We start from the raw sequence: 26,064 nt of genomic DNA, 5'->3' as shown, positions 1-26,064 counted from the left end.
GATCGATATAGCACTGTGTGTTTGTGTGTATGTGAGACAGTGACAAAGAAGGAGAAAGAATAAAAGAACAAAGGAGATGGGAAGGGAAGAAAAGACTGAGAGAGAATATAGAATACGATTCTAGAAGATCTAGTGAGATCAGGCAAAGATAGAGTAAAAGGAGCGAAGGGAGGATACAATAAAGCAGCCTGCGCTGTTTACTTTAGATCCTAGGAGATTACGAGTGATTCCTTGTCAGAAAGCACAAAGATAAAGGTGAAGGAGAACAGGATTCTGTTTGTCACCTATAAAATGCAGGTTCTGATTGTCATCCCTTCTCTTCTGCACTTTGGCTTCTGAGGATAAACATGGCTGCCTACATCAAGTGCACTTGACATTTTGGTTCTTAAGCGGAATGATATATTTGACTTCAAGGACCTTTCCTGCTGTTACCAGGACTTGTCCAGCCCAGGAACGAACGATGCAGTCTGACACCTTTACAGATGTTCTTGAGCTTTATAACCTTGACAGGCAGAATTCAATGTCCAGTTTGAATGTCTAGCTCTTTGTAATGAAATCTTTTGGCTGAAAAAAAATACATTCTATAATGTCTTATAGGTTCTTCTTTTTAGTTCTCTCCATAGCTCCAAATCACTTTGGAAAGGCAATGATTTCATTCATTGGCTTAGATAGCAAACATCTCCAAATCACCTAATGGTATTCATAATGAGCAATGCACAAAATGTAGTCTTACTGAAAAGGCAAACAAGTAGACACCAACTTAGAATTGCTATGTTATATTTTATTTCTGGTAGTTCTTATGTTAATCTGGATCTTATTGATCTATTGGTTCCAAGGATTTAGCTTTATAATCAAAGAAGGCAGAAATCAACATATACATTGAAGACTCTCTGTGGGTTTGAGATTGGGGTATTAAGTTATAACTTGCCCCACCATTAAACTTATCTATTTTAAATCAATCTAATTGCTTTTACTTTATACATTTGTCTAACACCCAGGCTTCATCCAATTTTAAGCACACTTTAGCCACTTTGGGAAGTTTCTTTAAATCCTCACATCTCACCTTCAGCCGTAGGCAACCTCTGAGATGCTTTGCTTTCCTATAGTTTTATCTATTCTTGAAATTTCTTATAAACAGAATTAAACCCTATGCAGTATTTAGTCACACACTACATAGCCTGAGATTTACCCATGTTGTTAAATACCAGTAGCTCATTCTTTCCTATTGTTGAGTAGTGGGGTCAAATGGTGATTGTATGTTTAACTTTTAAACAATTGTAAAGTTACTCCAACATGGCTAAGTCACTTTCCATTTCCATCAGCAATGTGTGACAGCTCCATTGTCTCCATGTTCTTGGTATTACTGTCACTCTTAAATTTCCCATTCTTACTGTTGCTTTAATTTGCATTGCTCTAGCAGCAAATGACATTGAATATCTTTTAATGGACTTATATAAGTGGACTTATAACATAAAATAATGGACTTATACATATTATATCTTAGTATATTATGGTCATCAGTATGTCTTCTTTTGCAAAATGTCTGTACAAGTCTTTTGAAATGAGTTGCTTATCTTCTTGTTACTGACTTGAGAGTTCTTCATTATAGATAAAGTCCTTTGTTACACAATTACTTTGCAAGTATTTGCTTCTAGTCTGTTGACATCTTTTAGTTTTCATAATAGTGTCTCCCCAAATCAAAAGTTTAGTTTTGATGAAACTCAACTTACTGATGTTTTTAAATGTCCAAAGCTTTTTTTGTTACAACTATTCTTCCAGAAGTTTTTCAAAAATCATTTTTAGTTTATGTATGTATGAATGATAAATTTTGATTGGATTTTTATGTAGTCACAATCTACATGTATAAATCGAATCTTCTAGACTCCATTAAAAACAAACAAACAAACAATAATCTCCCCTTTACCTAAGAATCCATGTGGCAGTCTATTCCTGGATTTTCTGCTCCATTAATCTATGTGTCCACCTTATGTCAACATTATCCTCTCTCAATAACTCACTCTAACAGTTAGTTTTGAAAGCAAGACGGGTAGGTCCTCTGTGTTATTTTCCCACGTCATTTATTATCAATTCTTACATTTCCATGTACATTATAGAACCATTTTTTCAATTTCCACCTCTGAAAATATCTTTCCAAGTGTTTGATAGAGATCATGTCAGGATTATAGATCAATTTGGGAAGAATTACCAACATTGAATTTTCTAATCCATGAGCATAGTATACATTAAAATAATTTAGTTCTTTTATTTCTTTCATAACACCTTGCATTTTTCAGTGTAGTTTTTGTGGGTTCTAGGTTGCAATTATTCTTAAGTATTTTATTCTATTTGATGAGATTCAGGTTGTCTATTACTAGTATGTAATAGTATAAATATTTATACCCTGTCATCTCATTAACTTCATTAATATTTACATAGATTTTTATTGTGCACTTTCTAATTAACTAAGATCACACGCTCTGTAAACAAACTAGTTAAATTTCTTCCTTCTTTATTTTCATGGCTTTAATTTTGTTTTTACCTTTAAGTCTCACCCTTTTATATTTGAATCATCAGCAAACTTCTTTAGTACACTGACACAGCTACATATCCTTCATGAAGAAATTTGAATAGCTTTCATCCCGGTACATTATTATTTTTAGCTAATGAACAGTACCACTGCCTAGAAAAATTCAGTTTTAAAATCGCTGCCATCTTTATTTATGAAATAGTGTTTGGACAGTCAAAAACTTGAATTTTGTACTCATCACTTAGGAAAAAGAATGGAAAATGAGAAAAGTACTGCTGTCAGTAATAAGCTAGAGTCTCATTAACTTAACAACAATTGAGACAAAGAGGAAAATCATTAAGCATGCTGAAAGTGGCAATTCTTTAGCCTCAATTAGCTCCTTGTTGGGCTTAATCAGCTGGTCAACCATAAGAAAGAGAAAAATTATAAGGACATAATATGACAGTGCAAATATAACATCAAAGACGGTCTACAATGCAAGGCATAATTAGTGATTTTATAACATATCTCAGTTCTTTGAGAATATAACTGCCTTTATGACAGACACATCTTCTGTTGTATTTGAGCACAATTTAATTAACAAATATTCTGTGGAACATATTGGGTGTCAAAGCAGGGGAAATGCAAGCACTTTACTTGATCTTACATAGTTTCCAAGATTGCTTAACAATTCCCACTTAAGAATCAGAAAGCAGGGGTACAAATACAAGTAACTTCTCAAAGCACATCCAACAACCGCAGATAGGTCTTTAACTCAGGTCTTTTGGTTCCAAATGAAGCCTCTACTTTTCTGGGCAACCCATTTCCCCCGTCTGTATTCCTAAGTCTGGGCCTTCTTCCCATTGCTTAGGAAGTCTCCGGTTCCACATTTGGTATGGTTTCGAAGGTTCTCTGGGTTTCCGCACCAACTTAACAAGCCATTCTGCAAACATTTGTGGAAGAATTTAACTTCCTGATTTGCTCTGTCCCCCAAATGCCAGCTTGAAAGCTTTACTACTCCAATAAAAAGATGGCTGCATAAGTACGATACATATGAACAAATGCAGGAGTCCTGGCTTGGGATAGGAGCATGGTTTGCCCCTGAGTTTGGGTTAGAAATGCTCAGGAAGTTTGAATAAGACAGGATATTAACATCCCTAACCGAGGTAATCCCTCTCCCCTTTGCTTTCACTTTTCTTTTCTTTCTTTCTTTTTTTTTTTTGGATTGGCACTAGACAGTGAATACAGCCTAAAGCAGAAAAGTTACCATAAAGCTTTGTGGACAGGAGAGAAATCTCCGCCTCATTTCTCAACACCCTATTGACTACAAAGGACTGACACAAAATCTTCTAACTTGCATTTGGAAGATTCGCAAAGCCTTCTGCTGCTGACAAGACAGTTCAAGGATGAAGGAAACAATATCAAAGGTGCTTCTTGTTGGATCTTAAAAGAAGAGAGCAAATGTTTTGGATATTGATGAACTCCACCTCTACTCAGGCAATATACAAACCAGAAGTAATCCTCTATGATCAATACGGGCCAAATGAGCCCTGTGAGGTAGGGAAGCCGTTCTGATTGAATCCTCTGATCAGCAAATACTTGGAGAGAAATTTCATGTCTTGTATTAATTAGTTAATTAATTCAAAAAATCAATTCTCTTCCCAATGCCAAGCACATGTTTTATGATCTTTAGAATATTCAGATACACATAGTAGTTAGAAAAATATTGGAAACAACCCACAGGATTGGAGGACACGGTGGTATATTTATCAGATACAATAGGAGTGAGCAACAGTGGCTTACCCTTCTTCTATACATAAAGTTTTATTGGAATACATTTGTGTTTGTTCATCTATTTATTGCCTATCTGATTTCTTGCTATAATGGGAGACTAAAGCAATCGTCACTGAAGTCATAGGTAGCCTGCAAGGTTTAAAATATTTACTCTTTGGCCATTTACAGAAGATCTGCGAACCCTTGTGATAAGACATTGAAAAGAAGATGAAGTAGCGCTGTGGCTCAAAGTGGCAGAGCACTAGCCTTGAGCAAAAGAGCTCAGGGACAGTGCCTAGTCCCTGGCCACAAAAAAAAAGAAAGATGAAAATATACTCTTGTCAGGCAAAAAAAAATACAATATTATTTTGTGTAGTATAAACAACATTATAGAAAACAAAAGCAAGTGGGCATAGAAAAGGTATCTATATGTCTAGCTGTGGCGATCGATCTGGGTGGTGGGTTTATGCGTGATCTGATTTCCACCATCTATTCTTTGCCGCTTGAAAACCACTTCCTACTTCTATCACAACAAACAATCAAACTTACACTTTGAACTTCTCTCAATTCCTGCCTCTCGCTTGTGCAGAGTGGGTGGGAGTAACTTCACCTGTCTCCTGGCTGGGCCCCTCCCCACACAGGACTGCTCCACAGGGAGGCAAGCAAGTGTTGGGCCAGTACCTTATGCTCATCCCGAAGGTGGCCATCCAGTTCCTCTGTGTGCTTGCTCTCATAGTAGCAGAGCTGGCATTTGTAAGGTTTCAACTCATTGTGCTTCTCGATGTGCTGCTGCAGGCTCTCGTCGCTGGAGCAGGTGAAGGTGCACTTATCACAGCGGAACACTACTCCCTGCAAGTATTTTGACAGTTTGGACCGGCATACTTCAATGGGGACAACTCGCTCTTCTGTGGAAACAAAGTGAATGGAAAGATGGGTAATTTTTACTGATGATAAGCACATGTCCCTTTTTTTCGTGTTGTTTTGTTTTGAAAGTAAGAAGAAACCGACCCATCCCCTTTTGCTACCTCTCCTGGGTCTGGGGATCCATGAATGTCACACACAGTGTCACTGCCCTTCTCCCATTCACCCAAACAACACATTCCGCCGGCACCAGCTCCTCCTGTACTTGATTCCCCAGAATAACCTACACAGAGAGGTAGGGAAAGCTGAAAAGTGCTAATTCATGAATGGAGGGCATTCAGATAGGGGTGGGTAAAGGCATGGACACCTTTTTATTTTATTTTTTTAAACTAACATTAGTGATCATTGACAGTAACCATCAGCATGGACTTTCTTCCTGGACAACTGTTCCTGAGGCTAGAATGTCTCTGGCACTACTAAGGGGTACCTATCTGCCACTTTTGTTTTAGCATCTTCCAACATCTCTCCAAAGCTAGAAATTACCCCTTTTTAAAGAATAAATTCAGTGAGGAGCAGTGTTTAAGTAACTCTACAATGCTCACAGCTCATGTCATCAGCAAAGCTGAGATGTCAACCAGAGTTATTGCATTTCCCTTTCCCCTGTGCAGATATTCTCAAAGGAGACTCTTCCCCTGTCCAGAAAGCAAGTATTTCTAATCTAATAGCAAAGGCCTGGAAACCAAGAAACCTGTACACTTCCATCTACTCCAACACCAAATCCCAATTTTGAAGAATGTGCAAATAAACTGGCTACAGGCAACCACAAGGGGAAGGTGGGATTGCCACAGGAGACAGAGAGGATTGGTCTCTCTTCAGATAATCTATAATCTGAGTGGTGCAATAGAAAAAAGAAAAAAGGGAGAGAGAGGATTTGGGTGCCTTTCCTGCTAACACACTAAATGCTGTTAGGGCTGGAAATGTGTGTGCTTGTTTACTTTGCACTCTCTCACCCTTGTGTTTTAACTGCTCAAATTAAATTTCACACCAGTCTGCCCAGAGTATCGGCGCACGCGCCAGATATCCATAGCCGGGATAAAATTAAAATCTGTGCTATTTATGCAAGAATCAAATATAGCATGTGTGTTTTCATGCTGTGTCTGGATTTCAGAAGACTCTGAAAGTTTACAAATGGACGCACATAACATATACTTAAGATTATTTAGAAACAGCAATGTATTATTAAATCAAGAAAGCGTGATTTCTTCTGAGTCATTGAGCAGAAATATTCCAAGTTTCAGTCTCTTGCACACTGATGGGTATGGCTTCTCTAGTCTTTCCTCTGTTGCTGGCCTGTGTTCGGATCTTGGTGAATTTTCCTTACCCACTACCATGCAGGGCAGACATTGCCTTGGGAGCAATTGAAGGTTTGCACTTCATTGGAGAGCAAAATGCTGGGCAGAGGATGCATAGAGGGTAGTGATATCTACATAATACTTCCTGGAGCTCTAATGCATATGTTATTTTCCCTATGCAGAGAGTCGGTTTCTTATTTAGAAATATAAATATTTTTAAACCAAAGTATAGCAGACAGCTAAGAAACACATGATTATAATGTAAACCACACATTTTCTTAGAATAGCAAATGTTTAACAGTCTTCTAAACCATTCACTTCCACGCAAATGCTTTGGCATAAACTAGTAAGTCTTAAGGAGCCCATGCTAGGATATTCTATTCCTCTAGCTCAGGATTACTTCCTAGTTGCATGATTGACAATTTAGAGCAATTCTTTGTTGTAAGGGCTATCCTAGGCATTGTATGGTGCTTGTCAGCATCTGTGGCCTCCACTCATCAGATGCTTCTAGCATTCCTTCTTCCCCAGTCATGACAACTGAAAATGCTAGCAGACTAATGTACTCAGGGGAGGCATGATCATCTCCAGCTGAGAACCACTGTTCTAAGCAAAGTGCAGGGCATGGACTGTGACTGCTCTAAGGCAGCCCTCCACAATAACCCATGAGTGGGGTGGTATCCAGGCATGACATGAGAAGTGGTGGGATAAATGGGGGAGAAGGTGTGCGTGGGGACACAGATTTCATGGCGAGGGCTGACATGAATTTCCCCAGCACCAGCCTGAGGCAGCAGCCCCCTTGTACTTTCTACATTTGTTGTTGATTTATATCTTGACATGTCTACGGCTTTCTCTTTTGTTCTTTGGCTCTGGCCTGTCCCATCTGCCCTGGATCTGTCAACCTCCGTGGAAATGGAGAACAGCTGGGTATAATTTCCCACATAACAATGCCCCGGACGCCTTCGGGACAGTCATTCAGCCACTCACTCACCAGTCTGCACTTCCTACGATAAATAATTGGTTCTTTCAAACCTTTTTTCAGGTCTGCCTTTCAATTCCTCTACCACCTTGGTGAGTTTTCTTTGCAGTTTCCAATTTCACTTTATGTATCCAAGTGAGTTTTACACAAAGTTATGAGCACTCAGGATAATGCCCTGGGGTTCAAGTAATAATAATTAATGTAAACGAGAGTACAATTTATTAAGTGCACTGTTTCAGGCTCTGTTGGGTGTTCTGCTCTCATCAGGACTTTTTTTTTGTTTGTTCTCAGTATGGCTGACAAAGTCAGTGTTCTTTAATTCAAGTGACATGGAAACTGCAAAGTGATCAATCAAACTACTTCCTCAAAGTCACATCTGTAGTTTAGCACAAAGTTGTAGCCTGAGTACACAGATCTGACCTTGTCCAGTTCTTCCTCCATCACCCCTGCTTACAGTTTCCCTGGGACATCCAGTCCTCACATGTATACATAGGAGTCTTTTGTTCCCAGTATTTTATTGGGTGTGCCTGTGATAGGGCTTGAATTCAGGGCCATGCACGCTTGTGTGGTTGTTCATGGTTGGCACTCTACTACTTGAGCCACACCTTCATTTCCATTTTTTTGCTGATTAACTGGAGAGGAGAGTCTGATGGATTTTCCTCCTGGGGTTGTCTAAAAACTGCAATCCTCACATCTCAGCCTCCTGAGTAGCTATCTATGATCACAGCCGTGGGATGTTGGTGCTTGAGTATTTCTAATATTTTAAAACATGCAAAAGTCCAGATTCCTAAGGTAACCATTTATACCTGAATGTCTCTCATGGTTTTTTTGGAATTGCTAAACGGCCTCTTCCCTGCTTGTTTACTCTGAATGTAAGACTTCCTCTTATTTCCAAACTTAAGACCTTACAAATGGACCCTATCTGTTATTAATAGGACTTTTTTTTTAACACAGATAATAATAATGTCAGAAAAGAAAAGTTCACTTTTTCTTGTTTTTCAAAACTTGGCTAACCAGACCAAGACTGGAAAAATGAAAACAAAAACAAACCAAGATACACTTTGAAAGGTGAGCAAATGACAGACAGGGTTTTCTGAATGAGGTTATTCATTCCTAAAGCCAGTGAAGGGCACAAAGTGGAAGACGGGCGTGTTTCCAGTTATCAACTGGGCCCTGCCTTGGCCAACAGTGCTCAGGACTTTTTTTTTCGCCCCCTGTGGGGGCAGTGACAGCTGTGTGTTTTCCTTGACTTCACACTTCTCAAAATTACCTTGGGTAAGAAATCAAGGCCTGATTCACACTCACTGTGACTCAGTCTCTAGCACTGTTTACAAAATATACTATGAGTTCATGAGCTGGATCAGAAGAAGGATTGCGTCTCTCTCATTTCCTAGTAGTCAAAAGATGCCTGGTGCTTCAGGGGAGAGAAAATCTGAGAAGCTAAGCCAGAGTTCAGGCCACACTGAAGGACTTGTGAACTAAGACACAGGAAGAGTAGAGGAGTACATGCTACCACACTGTCCTGGAGCTCAGTGGGGAAACCTGAAGAATTGCAACCAGCATTTCTCCTCAAGTCAGCGGCAAACACATCACAATGGATTCCAGTATGACCAAGTAAAAATTCTTCCTTGCAAGATAAATTACAACATATGAGTTTTCTTTTCATAACATGCCAAGTATAAATGAGGCAAGGAGAGATCTGGATATCCTGCAGTCCAACAAACTTGTATACAAAGGACTATCCCGGCGGATTGAGTCCTTCTTTGGACTGAACCAAAGACCCATCTACTACTCTCTGTGAAACAAGAGACCAGGGCTGAATTTTAGAGAAAGCCATAAAAAACAACAACAACAACAAACACCATTTAAAAAAGAATTCTATTTAGGGGGAGAACCCAAAGGCAAAATGACACTGTGCCTCTGAACATACAAAATTTATCAAAATGAATTCCAGGAAATGGCAACAAGGTTCATTGTTATTCTTTCGGCTGTTGTTGGTGAAGATGGCACCGTTTTTGCTTTTTGGTGTGGTTTGCTTGTTTCTCCCCTCCACCCCCCCTTGTATATTCATTTATCTGTCTTGGGTGGGGAAATAAAGGGTGACACAGAAATGGAGGGACAAAGGGAAAACAAATGCAGCAGTGGCACTTGCTAGACACTTCCTTATGAGTGAACTATACAACATATGGGTGAGAATGGGAAGGAAAACCTGGGAGAGAGCAAGGGAGGGGGTGATACTGCTACTAAAGAAATGTACTCATTACCTGATTTATGAAATGGAAACGCCCCTGTTCATCACCTTAACATTAACAATAAAAACTATATTAAAAAAAATCCTAAACTAAAGCCCCAAATAGACACACACACACATGGAAAACAGTTCCTGGTAGGAAATACTGATACCATCAGGTTGCTAGAGGGAGTTGAGGAAGCACCTCTAGCAGACAAAGATATTTGGTAGGGTTGTGAAGGAACATAGTAGTTCACTAGATAAAAGATGGATTAGCAATCAAACTATAAGGTCCCCCCTCCCCCCTTAAAAATAAGACCCTGATCAAATAAATTAGGAGACAATGACTTCTGCTCTTGACTTCTACCTGCAAGACCCAGTTAACATGGAGGCTGCAGACTTAGTAGCCAGGATCAGCCAGGTATACAATGCAAATGCTCACAAAGCTGCGTTGCACCCTTAAAATCTAGTCTACACCTCAAAATTTTAAGCTTTGTATAGAATACAAGGTATATACAGGTAAAGTCACGCATGAGGCACTATACTTTTAATGATGGTAAACTCAATTGAAATTTACTCATGACATGTTAACTGTCTCTCTTCCCATGAAAAAGGGACTCCAGGGCACAAACCTTGCCTGACTCTTCATGGCATCTCCCTAGAATTTAAACCACTGCTAGTATACAGAGATTGTTCAATATAAACAGATCGCTCAAGTGAAAACCACCAACTGTCCCACCAGCAACAATGTCCTTGACACTAAACTCAGGGCTTATGTTTTTCCTAAACTCATTAAATCATGGCTTATCTCACCAACTGTTGATCTGACTTAAGTCTATATAGTCCCCAAAGTAGCTGAATCTACCAATCCCTAGTTTCAACCTTTGCTAAGTTATATTAATTTGTTAAATATTTGCTCACATATAATAGGTGTCACATCAGTAATCTAATGAAATTTGTTCTGACTTTCTGTCTACTAAGCAAAATTAGTCTCCAAATCCTTCATAATTTGGCCAACATACGTATGCGCACATGCATGTGTTCGTACTGGGGCTTTAACGCAGGGTCTGGCTGACGTTCCTGAACTTTTGTGCTCTACCACTTGAGCCACGGTTTCACTTTCAACGTTTTGATGGTTAATTGGAGGTAAGAGTATCATAGACTTTCCTGCAAGGGCTGGCTTTGAACAGAGATCCTCAGATCTCAGCCTCCTGAGTAGCTAAGATTATAGGCATAAGCCACCAGCTCCTGGCTCAGAACATAAAACTAGTATGTTGATTACTTTGTTTAGATCTCAAAAATCCTGATAGCATTCTGCAAAGAGGACTTGTTTCTATTGACGTTAAGCAGCAAAATAATTGTTCTTTGCTCCAAGTAGTGGATTGACTTAACATCCCCCCAGAAATTGATGCCCACCTGAACTTCCCAATGTGACCTTATTGGGGCAGTGTTTATAGATGTAATAAGATGGGGTCCTACTGGATCAGGATGGCCCCTAAATTCAGAGATAAGTGTCTTCCTATGAGAAGGTACAGAGGGACACACAGGAAATGATGTCTAAGGGATGTGGAAACAGAGGTTGGAATCAAGCAGTTACAAACTAAAGGATGGCATGGAATGCCAAAGATCCAGGTAGTCATCAGAAGCTAGCATGAAGCAAGGAAGGATTCTTCCTGAGTTTTCAGAGGGAACACAGATTGTTGTCACCTTGACTTCATACATCTAGTCTCCAAAATTGTGAGAGAGCATGTATTTTAAGTGACCCAGTTGGTCTGAGGAAATTCATACACTCCATGTAAGCCTTCCCTTCCAGTTGCAATATTCTCATGGCTCCTTTTAAAAGCCACTCTTGCCTTTTTTAGCCAAACAGAAATAAAACTTCTAAATCTTTACCATTGAAGATACTGAGCATGCTTTCATCTCCCAGAGGAGGGCAGGTAGAGTATTACATACCCCACCAAGCAAATAATGAATGCTTGCTGAATGCATGAACAAACAGTAGCATCTTTTTTGCCATGTCTGACTCAAATCACCAATGAGTTCTCATTTTTCTTGAGTTAAAAGGATTCTCCTCCTTACCTAAAAATACATCAATGTGTCTGGTCAAAAAAAAAAAAAAAAAAAAAAGAAGAGATGAAACCATTCTTGCTAGTAGTAGCTCTGTCTTGGGGACAGTTCAGATGTTGTTTTTCTTACCTTTCATCCCAAGGATTTTAATTAACTAAACTAAGGCCTCAGAAAGAGCTCAGGCTGCAGACCCTAGAGACCAAAGATGTTTATTCATCCATGGAAAAAGAAGTGTACAGGTGCACAAGGATCTGCATCTTGTTACTGTGAGATCCCTTCTAGTGCCAATGCAGACAGACATGCGACCCTGTCTGCTGACAGGTTGAACCAGCTTTCCACTGAACTCCTGTTAAGTTGAGATGGACAGCTCAGCCAGGTGGAGACAGATGGCAGATTCAGCTGTCGTGCAGTCCTCTGCTGTCTGGAGATCGGGGGTCCTGGTCTTAAGACATCTAGCCACCATTACTAATTCTGTTTACAGATCCAGCTGGCACAGACATTATCCACTCAATAAGGTGATACCACCCTCTCAAGGGTGCTTGTGGTTCAAGACAAGAGCATGGGTCACACACACCTGAGTTACTGACCAGTCATTTGACCTTAGCCTTTCAGAAGTTGGCTTTTCCTTGTCATTGAAGCTAGCAGTCCTCTACACCATGAAGTTTTCTGTGAGCATTCTGAGTGACTAAGCCAGTACTTGTGATCCAATGATGACCACTGTTCATATTAGTAATGTTGCTACTACTTGGCTAGTCCTGAAATCCTCTTTGCTGACTCTGGGTTGGTGAAGATAATGCGTAGAAAACTATCTCCCTCAGTGAAGAGACTGTAAACCTCTGGCGTGTAATGTGATGGGACACAAGGTCAAAAGACCATTGGCCCCACTATCCATGCATGGGTTATGTGACTGGTTAAGTGTCTCCAGCTCTCACTGGTTTGCTGGAATGGACTGTAGATTGAGTTACTCTCATCTGACCATCTGAAATCTGAAATGCAAACTTTTTAGCAGCAACAATGAAGCTAAAGAAATTTCTCATTTGGGTGGTACATTTTTGATTTGGGATTAGAGGAGCTCAACTAAAGTGTAAATAAATATTCCAATTAAAGTATAAAGAAACAAATGTCAGAGTCTGGTCCCAAGCACGCTGGGTACAGGATTCTGGAGCTGTCTTATAGTTATAGTAGTAGGAACAACACACACTCCATTACCCATTTTCTCTCTAGGGTAGCCACTAGAAAAATTTCTTTCTCATTTCAGTATGTAGGATTCTTGAGAATTTCCTAACACTTCAGCAATGTCTGTTACTAACAATTAGGACTCCTGACATCAAGATCATTGTTGGGCTGGTGATATAGCCTAGTGGCAAGAGTGCCTGCCTCGGATACACGAGGCCCTAGGTTCGATTCCCCAGCACCACATATACAGAAAACGGCCAGAAGCGGTGCTGTGGCTCAAGTGGCAGAGTGCTAGCCTTGAGCAGGAAGAAGCCAGGGACAGTGCTCAGGCCCTGAGTCCAAGGCCCAGGACTGGCAAAAAAAAAAAAAAAAGATCATTGTGGTTTGAAGCCAGCCTGGGCAAAATGTTCACCTCATCCCAACCAATAAAAAGGGTGGGCATGATAGTGTGCTTCCATCTTCCCAGCTGTGTCATCACAGACAAAGGCAACCCATGCACAAAAAGCAAGATCTTATTGTAAAAATAATAAAAACAAAAAGGCTCAAGTGGTAGAATGCCTGCTTGGCAAGCATAGGGTCCAGTAGCAACCAATATCAGTACCATCAAAAGCAAAAACAAACAACTTAACCAACAGTCCACATCCAGTTGGCTCTGTTCATTCCCATGGGAAGGCAGGAATTTCGGGCCAAATCTGCGGCCATGGCTAACAGTGACAATACCTATTTCCATAGTCATCCACCACTTTTCCATACTGTCTGCTGCACTTTCTACTGGTTGTACTTTATTTTCCATTTGCTTAAAATCCCTCATTTGTTTTTAATTCTACAGTTGTACAGGAATTCTTTAAGCTGCCCTAATTCTTTTGTGAACTGAAGCAGACTACAAATAAATACCCTAAATTAAAAACAAAAACCTTGGTCTCTCTCAGCCTCAAGTTTCTCATATGTAAAACAGAAATCCAAGTAAGAGGAACACTGCCCACCAGGATTGTGATTGTAAGCAGCTTTTCTGCAAGTAAGTATTCATGACCTTCGTGTGGAATCTCTCTTTGTTGCCCATCCCTCCTCCCTAAAATCTCTACTCAGAGAAGGCAAGACACACAGAACTCATGATGCATCAAAGCTCTGATCCTGCCAGGCAGTAACATGGGAAAAGAAGGGAAGTGACCACAGCTAGTGAGAACTCACCATTTCTGTTCACTCAGCACCAAGTGATAGCCTCCACCCAAGCTGGCTGGAGCACAGAGCCACAGCAACACCTGGACTATGGGGGCCGGAAGCCAGGTGACTGAGACAGAACTCCAGAGGGGAGCTCTTGGGCTAAGAATTCCTGCCTGAAAGTTGCTGTGTTGCACTGCGCTGTGCTATCCAGGTTGCAGGTGGATGTCGCAGCTAGCACACATCTCGCATCTCATTAGCATGAGATGGGGAGGGAACCTGGACACACTAGATGCTGAGCTTGTCATGGGGCTTGTAGCAAGCTCAGGGCATGTCAGGAAGTGCGCTGGCCAAAGGCAGTGGCTCAGAGAAAACATGAACAACTATAAAAACAGGTCCTGATAGCCAGTGTTTCACGGAGAATGACATCTTAGCAGAAGACTAGGTGACATTGTTTGGGCCTGTACAGTAAATAGATAGGAAGGAAGAGTATGAAAGGAAGGAAGGAGAGGAGACAAAGAAGAAGAGATAGGCCCACCAGGAGCTGGATATTCCAGAAATCATTTTCCACTGGCCTACAGCTCGAATCTTTTCAAGACAAAGTAGGCTCTGTGTAATCATATTCTCCCTTCCAATCCAAAGGAACTGTGTATGACAAGTGTAGCTCAAAGAAAACCCAAAGTGAGCTGAGCTGGGTGGGATGTACCTCTAAATCTCAACACTCAGGAAGCTGAGTCAAGGAAGATCATGAGTCCAAGGCCAGCCTGGGTCATATAAGAGAGACCTTGTCTCAGCAAACCAAACCAACAAACACATAAAAACAACCAAGGGGGGCTTAAAACAAGTTTATCACTGAGGGTCAATGCTTACACATAAATATGGAGCACCAGTACTCATCGGAGTCATTTCATTTCATTTCCCTGAATTCTTTCTCCCTATCCATCTTCCTGTACAGTTTGCTTCAGAAGTTGCCATACTTTGGTATTTTGCAAAAGAATTTCTCACATAGCCCCCTCCCCAACTCAACCTTTCTGTTTCTCATTCATTTCTTCCAGGAGGAGTCCCTTTTCTTTAGGCGGTGGGTATCAAAAGCCCTTGTCCCAAGAGCCCTACTCTATCAGAAGGGTACATTATGAGCTCACCCCGTCTCCCAGTAGGAAGGTGTTTTTAAGTCACTTTGGCTGTGACAGTGGTTGTCCTGATTCTTGCTTGCAGCAACAGGGACTCAGGCAGAGGTGGTTGGTGGGACCAGGGTCCCAAGAAAGCATTTATAGGATGCCACCATGCCGCCTCCTCCCAACATTCCAGGGAAATCAGTCAGGCAGCGGCTTACCTCGGTGTAGCACGATGTGGTCTATCATGTTGCGCTTGTATTTGGTGTGATAGAGGCAGAGAGGACAGCGAAGATCTTTGGGACCCTCCTCAGGAACCGCCGAATGCCCAGCTTCCACGTGCATAGTAAAAGCAGATCTAGGAGATAGGGCAGCGACAGTGAAAAGGGGTTCACCTGTACATTTCCTGCCAGCCACTCCACTGCAGGTGTTCATGTGTGACTCTTTAGCTTGAGAAGGCAAAAGCAAAGCCAGTTCTCTGCTGACCACCAGTTCCTTGGCCATTCAACCAATAGCTGAACTCAGAAATGCAGTGGCAACATCTTTGTCACTTTAACTAGGACTAGAGATTAGCTTGAAAATAAATTCCCCAAACATCTTACTCTAGAAAATTAGAAGATGCTTGTTAATAGCATGAACAAAGACCAATTTCATTTTTGGGAAAAGTTTGGCTATGTCAAAGCTAGACTGATTTACCAACTGCCTGTGTGAGTTTTTACAGACACAAAGGGCAAGGGCATTCACGGGGTCATAATGGTCAGAAAAGGTCCATGGCTCAAATCTCCAAAACGTTACAAAGCCTCAGCTGGACACTGGTGGTTCACACCTGTAATCCTAGCTACTCAGAAGGCTGAGATCTGAGGACTGTGGCTTGAAGTCAGTGCCCAGTATCAGATAATTATCTTCAGTTTACAGGAGGAAATGGAGAGAGAGACTTATGACTTGTTTAAGGTGACCTGGCCATCAAGTGGCTTCATATTCTCTACCTGTCAGCACTGCCCACACAACATCTCACAGGATGTGATGACATTGCAGTGCTGAGATATCTGCTGGAAGAACTCCACTTTTTCACCAAGTTCACCAATGCTGTCAAACCCAGGGCCAAGGAGGACTTTGTCTAGACTTGAATTAATTTTCTGTTACTGCTTCAGTCTAATGTTTTCAAGGCTGGGGGACTGATTTCCTATGTGTCTTCAATACAACAGTCTTAAAAATAAGTTTTCTATGACAGAAACAGTAGTCACAATTGCTGGATATACGTTTTTGAGTGAATCACTGAATTTTATCTCTGAGTGTTTCTCCTAGCCCTCTCTGCCCCATTAAAAACAAGTACATTTAAAGAAGCTAGGTATGAGAATAAGCATCTGTAACGCCAGCACTCAGGAAACTGAGTCAGGAAGATCAAATTTATTATGTAGCGTGAACTACCTAACGGAACACAGTACACAAAATAATAACGATCTCTCCAAGCCTCCATGGTTTTTTATAAATTAATATTAAATTAATCTTTAAAAGAGAGGGTGATGTTTCCTCAAGGGAAAACTGTACTGGGTTAGAGAATTGCTTTGCTGAAATATCATACCACTCAGGAAGCTACTTGCTCTGATTTTTAAATTCATTTGTCTTGCTATTGCTCTTTAATCTTCCTACCAGGAATCTGAAAGCAGCTTCGCTTTATGAAGAGTGGTACCCAGCCTCCCTCTCATCCCACAGACAGGGGCCTTCCCTGAGTTCTAGGTAAGAAGGTACAAGGACAGAGTGTGGTGAGGGCTGGGGCAAGGGGAGCCATTTTAGCCACTTACTTAAAGCCTGTATAAAAGGTGCAGTCTTTGCACTTGAAAAGCTTCTTCCCGCCATGCTTGTCCCGGTAGTGGCGCCTAATGCTCTGGATGTAGCCAGAGGAGAATTCACAGAATTCGCAGTGAAGAACAGCTTCGCTTTTCTGCTCGGAGCCAGCAGCAGCCCCAGAAAGAGACACAGGACTAACACGGCTGTTGTTTCTTGCCAAAGCAGCTGACTGATAGTGGTTCAACTGCTGCTGGACATCAGGGGGCTCAGAGTAGGAAGAGTCTGTGGAGAGATGAACAAAATGACCCTGGCACAGGAACTTGATGAGAATGGATTCCTGAACACCCCTGGCATTAGAGACTTCCCCTAAAAAGTTTCACAGAGATAAATGACAAGTTAAAGTGAACACATATTTAAGGTAGGCAGTATGGTTTTATACACATATACAGTGTGAATTATTACAACACCAAATTAATGAAGTCATCCACTTCCTCCAAGGTACTTTTCTTTGGTGCGTGTGCTGAGCTCCATTAAGACCAAGGACACAGTACTGTAGTACTAACTTTGGGCATCTGCCATCCCTTCCTCCTTTCTTCCTTCTCTCTCTTCTACCCTGTCACTGTCCCTTAGCTTTTTCACTTAAGGGTGGTATTCTACCACTTGAGCCACAGCTCCACTTTTGGCTTCTTGCTGGTTTGGAGAGAAGAGTCGCAAGGACTTTCCTACCTGGGCTGTCTTTGAACTGTGATCCTTAGCTCTTAGCCTCCTGAGTAGCTAGGAAAATAGGCGAGAGCCACTCCCAGCCAATGGGTGACACATAGTATTGTCTAACTGAAAATCTGCACCAAGATCAGTTGTAATCACCTGCACAGGTTTGTCACTGATCTTGACTTTCATCTTCATTTGCATCCTACAACCCAGAGCTTGCAAATGCAGGTAAGGAGGAAGTGCTATCTCTTTAATCTGAATCTGAGGGTTCATGGGATTTAAAAATAAAATCCTGAGGTTAAAGGTTTCAAAGTGAAAGAAGTCAAGTGTTGTTTAAAGGCTACCCATCCTCACTGGTGACATAAACAAACCCGCAGAGTCTACATGGGGAAGGAAGGTGGATGATGCAATCTCTCTACTTTTGCAGCCCAGAATTGTTCACACCAAACCAATTTTTTTTTTAAAGGGGAAAAAAAGTTAGCCTTTAACAGAAATGCTTAAACACATGGCACTCACACAAATCTAAAAGTGCTTTATGCCTCCACAGTCAAGTGATTTAAATTTTAAAATATATATTTAAAAAAATCTAATAGTGTTCTCTCCTGGAATAGATGTTTAAAGCTTAGTCAGCATTAAGATGGAGATTTATTCATAAATCCCAATAAAATGAAATTCCAAACAAGTTTCTCCGAAAGGTATTTTCAAGCTTGCAATTTTCAGGAAAATGTCGGAACTGACAGGCACAAATCTTAACCATGAGGAGCTTTTGCTGGTACATGGTGCAGAAACCAGAGCTGGAAAAGAGGAAAGCTTAGAGTTTCTTCTTGAAATAGGAGAGAGATGTGCAAAGGGAAATAAAGTGAGTATGCATGAGAGCGAGCAAAATGTCTTGAACCCTTTTCCCACCAGGTTGCTTAGAAAGGGAAGGTTAGAATTCAACAACATTGTTCTCTCCAACCTGCAGCTGTCCATGAATGATACAGAGGAGATCTGTGCATACCACACAGAAGAATTTCAGTGTAACTCTCCTTGAAACGAAAACAAAGGGCTCTTTTCTTCAGCTTTTCATCAAGCGAGGGGGGAAAGAGGACAGAAACTGTACAAGCTTCCTCCTGATTTGATGGACAGTTAATTTTCCAAAGCATGCATGCCCGAGGCGGGACATGGAGGAATTCTGTAAAACCCACATTTGATGAGACCACAACCATCCATCCTGTAGGCCTCTGGAAAAGAGAGGACAAAGCCAGAGCAGCCTCCCTCATTAGGGGGCCACCTCCTGTCTTGAAAATACTAAGATGCCTTCCTTGTTCTCTGCCGTGATCCTTCATTCACATTCCTCAAGACTAAGGGGGAGGAGGGGGGAAAAAAACCCCAAACCTTTGCAACCTTTGTGAATTGTAAACCAATCTGCCATACAAGAAAATTAAAACTAGAGGAAACTTGAACATCTCTCCAAGCCTCCCTGGGTTCATTACCAGATGTAAAGGGAAGACAAAGGACGAAAGGGATGACACAACTGGATTCCTTTGACTCCATTCTTTCATCTCCTTCTTTATTCTTCTATCCTCTACCAATGAACCCACTCAGGACCACAATAATGCAATTGTCAATGTGTCATTCTTTCTTTCAATAGCAAGTTTGTTTACCATTTCATGGATTGTTTGAGATTTTTCTGTATAAACCCTCAGGACACATTTCTGCTTAAAACACACACAAGGAAACACGAGATACACTATACCTCCCCTGTTAACACAATTCTCACACCCAGGTTGAAAACTGCCTCTCTCTAGCTTCAGAAAACCCAGTCTTCTTGATGGTGCTGGTTGCAGCTACACAGAATAGAAATTCTGAAGCTACTGAAGCCAGGTCCTGTTGTTTAACATCTGTCCACCAGCCACAAACCCATCCAGAGACCAAAAGAAATATTCCAAGGAAAGATGCATTTCTGAAGAAGCACCTAAAATCCCCTTTGTGACCTAGCACACGGCTCATGGAGTTTCCCCGGGCGAGGCTGGATGCTGGCATCAGGCACCAGACACCTTCCCCTCAAAGTGATAGAGGAATGAGGCTCAGATGGTAAACCATGCGGATCCTTCCCCTTAGCTGACATTCACACCCAACCCAAACTGGGCACTCAGCTAGGCACAAGTGGCTCATGCCTAGCATCCTAGCTACTCAGGGGGCTGAGATGTAAAGATCACAGTTCAAAGCCAGCTTGGGCAGAAAGGGCCACAAGACCCTCATCTGAAATTAATCAGCAAAAAGCTGAATATAGATGTGGCTCATATAGTAGAGCTCCGGCCTTGAGTGAAAAGAGCTAAGGCGCAGTGCCCAGGCTCTAAGTTCAAGCCCTAGTACCAGCATACACACACAAAGAAACTGATTGTTTATTTTGTTTATAGGAACTACTGCATGTTATCACATCCACTTCAAAGAAACCTTTTTAAACAATACCTTTGGTACTGATATATGATAAAAAGTTGGGTGAAATAAAAATGAAACTCATCATCCACCATCTTTTTCCCTCCTCCTAGTTACAATCAGATGGCCAAGTGTATTTACAAGGAGAAGCCAATGCTACCAGTTAGGACATAACTTTAATAATGCCCAGGTGAAAACTGTGGATCTTGAAGATTCTCTTTCTTTTGCTGTCGCCATCCTCAATCCCTTCTCTTTCTCCCTCTCCCTCTCTCTCTTTTTGCCAGTCCTGGGCCTTGGACTCAGGGCCTGAGCACTGTCCCTGGCTTCTTTTTGCTCAAGGCTAGCACTCTGCCACTTGAGCCACAGCACCACTTCTGGCTTTGTCTTTTTTCTTTGGTTCCCACACTGGGAGACGAAACTTCTGGCTTTTTCTATATACGTCATGCTGAGGAATTGAACCCAGGGCTTCAGGTATACAAGGCAAGCACTCTTGCCACTAGGCCATATTCCCAGCCCCTTCTTTCTCTCTTTTAACATTTAGGAATAATGTACAATTTTAACACATTGACGAATAAAATGACAAAGACATGAATGTATGGTTGGAGGAGGAGGGTCATTTTATGCCCAGGTTAGGAAGGCAAACAAATTGTTGGCAGCAAAGGACATGTCACATAAGCTGAAAATCATCATTAAGACTATTTCTCTTCTGTACTTAGGGAAAGAAAAGAAAAAAAAAGACTACCCTGTGTTGGGGAGACAAAGTTTTGGTCATAGTAAAGCAACAGATGAAGCACAGTGAGAAATTCTACACCCAAGGGTGGGCTGTGCTGAGTTAGTTTTATCAGCTGCATGGCCATTAGTGTCTATAATGAAACCAGGGGCAAAGATTAGGGTAACATGGCTCACTTGGGACCATAGTTCACAGCTTAGCCTGCCCACACGTTCCTGCCCAAGCACCCTTGACATATGTAGTCTAAGAAGAGTTCAATGCCCTGACTTGTGGTTTTATTTATATGCGAGCTTAGTGAGTTAAATTTGCTTATGTTAAATGTTGTTATCTACTTTGTAAATTGTCTATCATGAGGAAAGAACTGTGTTTGGTAAAATTATGGCCAAACTACACATCTAGCAACTATGGTATATGTACAGATGCGCGTGCCAACTTTGCCAATGACATAAAGCTGAGAAGGACTGGCCACACAGCTAACCAAGATGCAAAGGCAGGATTTATCTGATCATAAGGAACAGTCTTCTCTATTAGCCATCCATACCCCACGGGGACTTAGTAGAGTCCCTGGCCACAAAGCAAATGAATAAGAAGGAACAGGAGAGTTCTCCCTGAAATAAACACACAGAGGAGTGAAGAGACAGAAAGCAGCAGCAAGGCTGAAATAGTTAAGAAAATCACATTAGAAGAAATACAAATAAGTTAAGTCTGGGATGCAGCTCAGTGAGACAGTACTTGTTAGGCCAGGAGCGAGTCACTACCACCACAACACCATCATTGCCATCACCCCTATCACCGCAATGGAAGACAAGTAATAGATAAACTGAAATGAATTTTTCAGAAAAAAATACAAGATCCCTGGGAGGGAGGAGGAGTATTCAAAGCTGCCAAATGCTTTATAGAAGTAACACAGGAGACATTTCTAGAATCAGGCTAGACAGGTGGACATAGCAGATATTCAGAGTGGAAAACTGTCTAAAAGCTATGCTTTACTGAGATGCTTATTAGGTTGTTTTTAAATAATAATTCCCTAAAATTCTCAAGCAGGATGCAGCTGGGACTAGGTAGGTCCACAAATGTCAATGGAAGGTGAGTGATTTTAGGTGGTTTTAGAACAGGTCAGGATTTCAAAGCTGGAGAGGGCTGAATTCCAGATGGGCCCATCTGGCCCTCTCATTTATCCATGTTCCTGAAGAAATGGTCAAGTTCTTACTAATACCAGCCAAACTTAGGTAAGTATCAGTTCCAGGCCCTCCCTCACCTTCCCTACCCCCCATGAAGATATTAGCCACCATAGAAGCAATCACAAGAGATTTCACTTTATAAAGAGAAAGACAGAAAAGTGACCTCTAGAAGAATGGTACAGAGGAGAGGAAGAGGCTTTCCTCAGTTTCCACAGTCCCATGCCAGGGTAGGAGCCGACTTGGGTTATTCAAGGTCAAGGAAGAGATGTAGGGTGCCTTCTAGCAACTCCGATCTCCTCAGGAAGGGACTGAGCAGTGAGCAGGTATGAAAATACTGATCTTTCTTGCCTCTGGCAAACTTATTCCATTGATTGAAGGAAGAAAGGAAGCAAAGAGAACAAATGAACAGTAACAGGAGAGTTTAACTACTGGGAGATTAGGGAAGACACAAGGAAGAGTGAGAATCAATTGGGCAGTAAATCGTGGGATTGTGGCGGATGGCCCCTTGCACACTGCATGCTGCAGAAAGGAAGCCATACTAAAGATCAATTCTCAATTTTCTACCGCTGCTTAGGGGCTAAGAGGAAAGGAGGAGGGCTGAAGAACTCTGGTGCCCGTAACCACAGTCATATGTGAGCTAGGTGTGTGTGTGCGTGTGTGTGTGTGTGTGTGTGTGTATGTGTGTATGTATGTGTCTTGTTGTGCCAAGTTGCAAGACCACCCCCAAGAAGACCACCGAGATTCAGACACTCCGAAATGCAAAAGCAAGGCAAGGCTTTATTTAACGAGCTGCCAACTCGGGCCTCATCCTACCCACCGACACAGTGGAGGTTAGGAGGAAGCCCCGAGCTGTGATTACACAGGGCTTATAAAGGCAAAGAACAAGGTTACAACAATCAGCTGTGCAAGCAAGATTAGAACACAGGTACAAATCTGATTGGCTCAGGGTTCGATTCTAAAATGGGGTTCACGTGGTGGGGCCTGACTTCAAAGTCTGGCACCTCAGTCTGTGCCTGTCAAGGGGCTTGAACTCAGGGCCTAAGTGCTGTCCCTGAGCTTTCATGCTCAAGGCTAGTAGTGCTCTGCCACTTGAGCAACAGAGTTCCAATAACAGCTATTTTTTGAGAGATAAAGAAGCATCATAGGCTTTTTTGCCCAGGCTGGCTTTGAAGCAAGATCTTCAGATCTCAGCCTCCTGAATAGTTAGGATTACAGGCATGAGCTAGATTTTGTGCAGACTTAATGATTAGTCAGAATCAAATTCCAGAAAGTAGTGTGAGACAAAAATTTCGGGCAAGCAAACTTTGAAGGTGGTCAGAGGCCAAACGGTTACATTCTACTTACTCAGCAAATATTTATGCAACATTTAAATGAGGAAATCTTGTACTGGGACAGTAAGGCTTGATCCTTACTCTCAAGCAAGTTACAATCTCAGAAAGACATGTCAAGATTAGTTAGATACAATGCAAAAATATTTTATTTGTTTATTTGTGGTTTTTTTGTTGCCAGTCCTGGGGCATGGACTCAGGGCCTGAGCACTGTCCCTGGCTTCTTTCTGCTCAAGGCTAGCACTCTACCACTTGAGCCACAGCGCCACTTCCGGCTTTTTCTATATATGTGGTGCTGAGGAATCGAACCCAGAGCTTCATGTGTACGAGGCTAGCGCTCTACCATTAGGCCATATCCCTAGCCCTGCAAAAATATTTTAATAAAGCCATCTACAAAGAGGTATCGGGGAAGAAGAGCCAATCAGCCCTTGATGATGACAGCAAGGGGAATTAGGGAGAGGGAGTTGGGATGTTAAGAGAATCCTGAATGCTTAATGAGATCAACGCTGGACATGCAGATAGTGAAATGCTCAGTTTGCCACACTTTCACTTTGAGTCATTTTGGAGAAAGTAAACAGGCATGAAACAACCACAATCTTATCACAATGATTTAAAAAAGTGACTTAATTCCCTTAAGAAGAAAGGAAAGACAGAGGGTGAGAAGGACGAGTCTGAACAGAAAAACACGTGCATCTGAGGGTGGAGTGAGAGTAGTGCAAGTGACTATTTAAAACCTCCAACTTCAAAAATAGCATAGAAAGTCTCAACTATTTTCTTCAGAAAAATTAACTATTTAGAAGCAACTAGAATATTAACTCTGGATAATTTAACCAAAAATATTGTAGATGCCTACAGAATGGAAAGAAAGGGGAGGAATTGAAGTAAGCAGAATTATAATCTGCTATTTCTGCTCAGGAAATGATAGAAGCTTTGAGAAAGGTCCATTAACAATAACAAGAGAGTAGCTAAGCACATACTTTTAGTTAACAGCCAGAAAATGGTTGGGATCCAATGCAATACAATTTATAATAATTACTTACAAACTCAGGCAAAGGACAAAAATAAGTCTATGTGTTTGGGTGTATGTGGTAGCACCCAGTGCTCTGCAGTGAGCAGAGATAACCCGAGTTCTTCCTTTAAAGCCAAGGATCTGTTTCGAGTCTTCTGTCTTATGGATGCTTGACACCTACCCAACAGGATAAAAATGATTACCTCTGTTCAAACATCTCCTTTTACATTCTCAATATTATTGGATGGCCCATGTCTTTATTCAAAGGCAAATCGTGGGGTTCTTCATTCTATTCCTTTTCTTGTGCCAACACATCTCACCACATCCTGGAGATGTCTCCTGGGGTCAACCATCACTGCTTTCCTTTCCACTCTCCTACTTTCCACTTACTGAGTTTTCAGGTCTTCATCACACAGTGAGGGGAACTGAGGGCTCCCTGGCTAGGTAGAAGATGGCAGTCAGAACCTACTCCAATATGGGCAGGAGATGACAGCGCATGTGCACTTCTTGGTCACAGCCCAGGTCTTGTCCTCTTAGCCTCGAACCAATCAGGAATCAGGAGCCCCTTCGAAACTTGTAAGCAAGGATGGGGGGAAAACTTGCCTGTGGTCTGAGGGAGACAGACCAATGATGAGACTCCCCATGGGGGTGTATCCACCCCTTGACACCTTAAGGGGGAGGAGGCAAGGTTGCCCTAGACACTGCAGTCCCAGAGAAAGACTGCAGATACCAGCTCCAGGTGCCCTCCTCCGACAAAGAGCCCATTTTTCTGTCTTTTCCACTTTCAAATAAACCTGCTCTGTCTGCTTTAAACATTTTCCTCCTCTTTAATCCTCTTCTCTGCAACAAAAAAGAATCCGAATCCTAGACAGTATCAACACGTGTAATTCTAATAATCTCCTACCTGGTTTCCTTCCACCAAGATCTAGGGGGCAGCATATGTAGCACAGACATACCGTACATCCCTGGTATGCTTATAGGATGCTGCACTATTGCCCAGTAGTCGCCATCCCTTACACTGGTACCCAGAACACTTCAGTCTATTCTCCAGCTATGTCTCCAGCCTCACTTTTGGCTAGTGTCCATTTCCTAGTACATTCTCTATATGGCACCATTGCTGGTTCTTGCTGAGAGCTACTTGCTCTTCTTTCTCCTTTTCCCTTGCAAATTCCTACTCAGCCTCCAAAGTTAAACTAAAATGTCACCTCTGTAAAGAGACAATAATCTCAATAACCCAAAGAAAACATTTTGCTCAATATTACACTTCACCAACATGTACATATTGTGATGCTGGCCCTGACCTCATTATTATACTTTCATACAACACTTGCATTGCAAGTCCTCATAAGCAATCTCTGCCAACGCACTTGGCTAGAACAATGCCCTACACCTAAAATAGCCTGACCAAGAAGACCCGTGGCAAGAGTGGTATGTGGGTTGGTATTGCATGCTACTCTAGCAGGTCCATTCATTTCTAATTCCAGGAATTGAGTTAATGCTACCAAGAAGTAGTCTGACTTCTAAATGGTGAAGGGGATCTGGGGATGGAGCCTATACTTGCCTCATACTTGCTAGGCAAGTACCCTACCACTAAGGACACACCACTAAGCCACAGTCTGTTCCCAAACATCTCTAAGTTATCTACGCTATTATGCTTACTCAGTATAAGTAATATTCTATAAGATGAT

The 26,064-nt window shown here is 41.7% G+C and overlaps 1 protein-coding gene across 3 annotated transcripts in view; it reads right to left on the bottom strand.

Annotated features, from left to right (window-relative positions):
* Znf462 (zinc finger protein 462) overlaps positions 1–26,064 on the bottom strand; it is a 144,327-nt gene that overhangs the window by 15,940 nt on the left and 102,323 nt on the right. For all 3 annotated transcript variants that reach the window (XM_048338554.1, XM_048338545.1, XM_048338564.1), the window contains exons 8-10: positions 17,014–17,281; positions 15,433–15,569; positions 4,961–5,184 (exon numbers count right to left, since the gene is read on the bottom strand). In XM_048338554.1, the coding sequence (XP_048194511.1) occupies positions 4,961–5,184; positions 15,433–15,569; positions 17,014–17,281 (629 nt within the window). The remainder of the gene's footprint in view (positions 1–4,960; positions 5,185–15,432; positions 15,570–17,013; positions 17,282–26,064) is intronic.

The sequence above is a fragment of the Perognathus longimembris genome, chromosome 1 (assembly GCF_023159225.1).
Source record: "Perognathus longimembris pacificus isolate PPM17 chromosome 1, ASM2315922v1, whole genome shotgun sequence".
Taxonomy (NCBI): domain Eukaryota; kingdom Metazoa; phylum Chordata; class Mammalia; order Rodentia; family Heteromyidae; genus Perognathus; species Perognathus longimembris.
The sequence above is the reverse complement of the archived record's forward strand: the minus strand, read 5'-3'. Positions and strand labels throughout refer to the sequence as shown.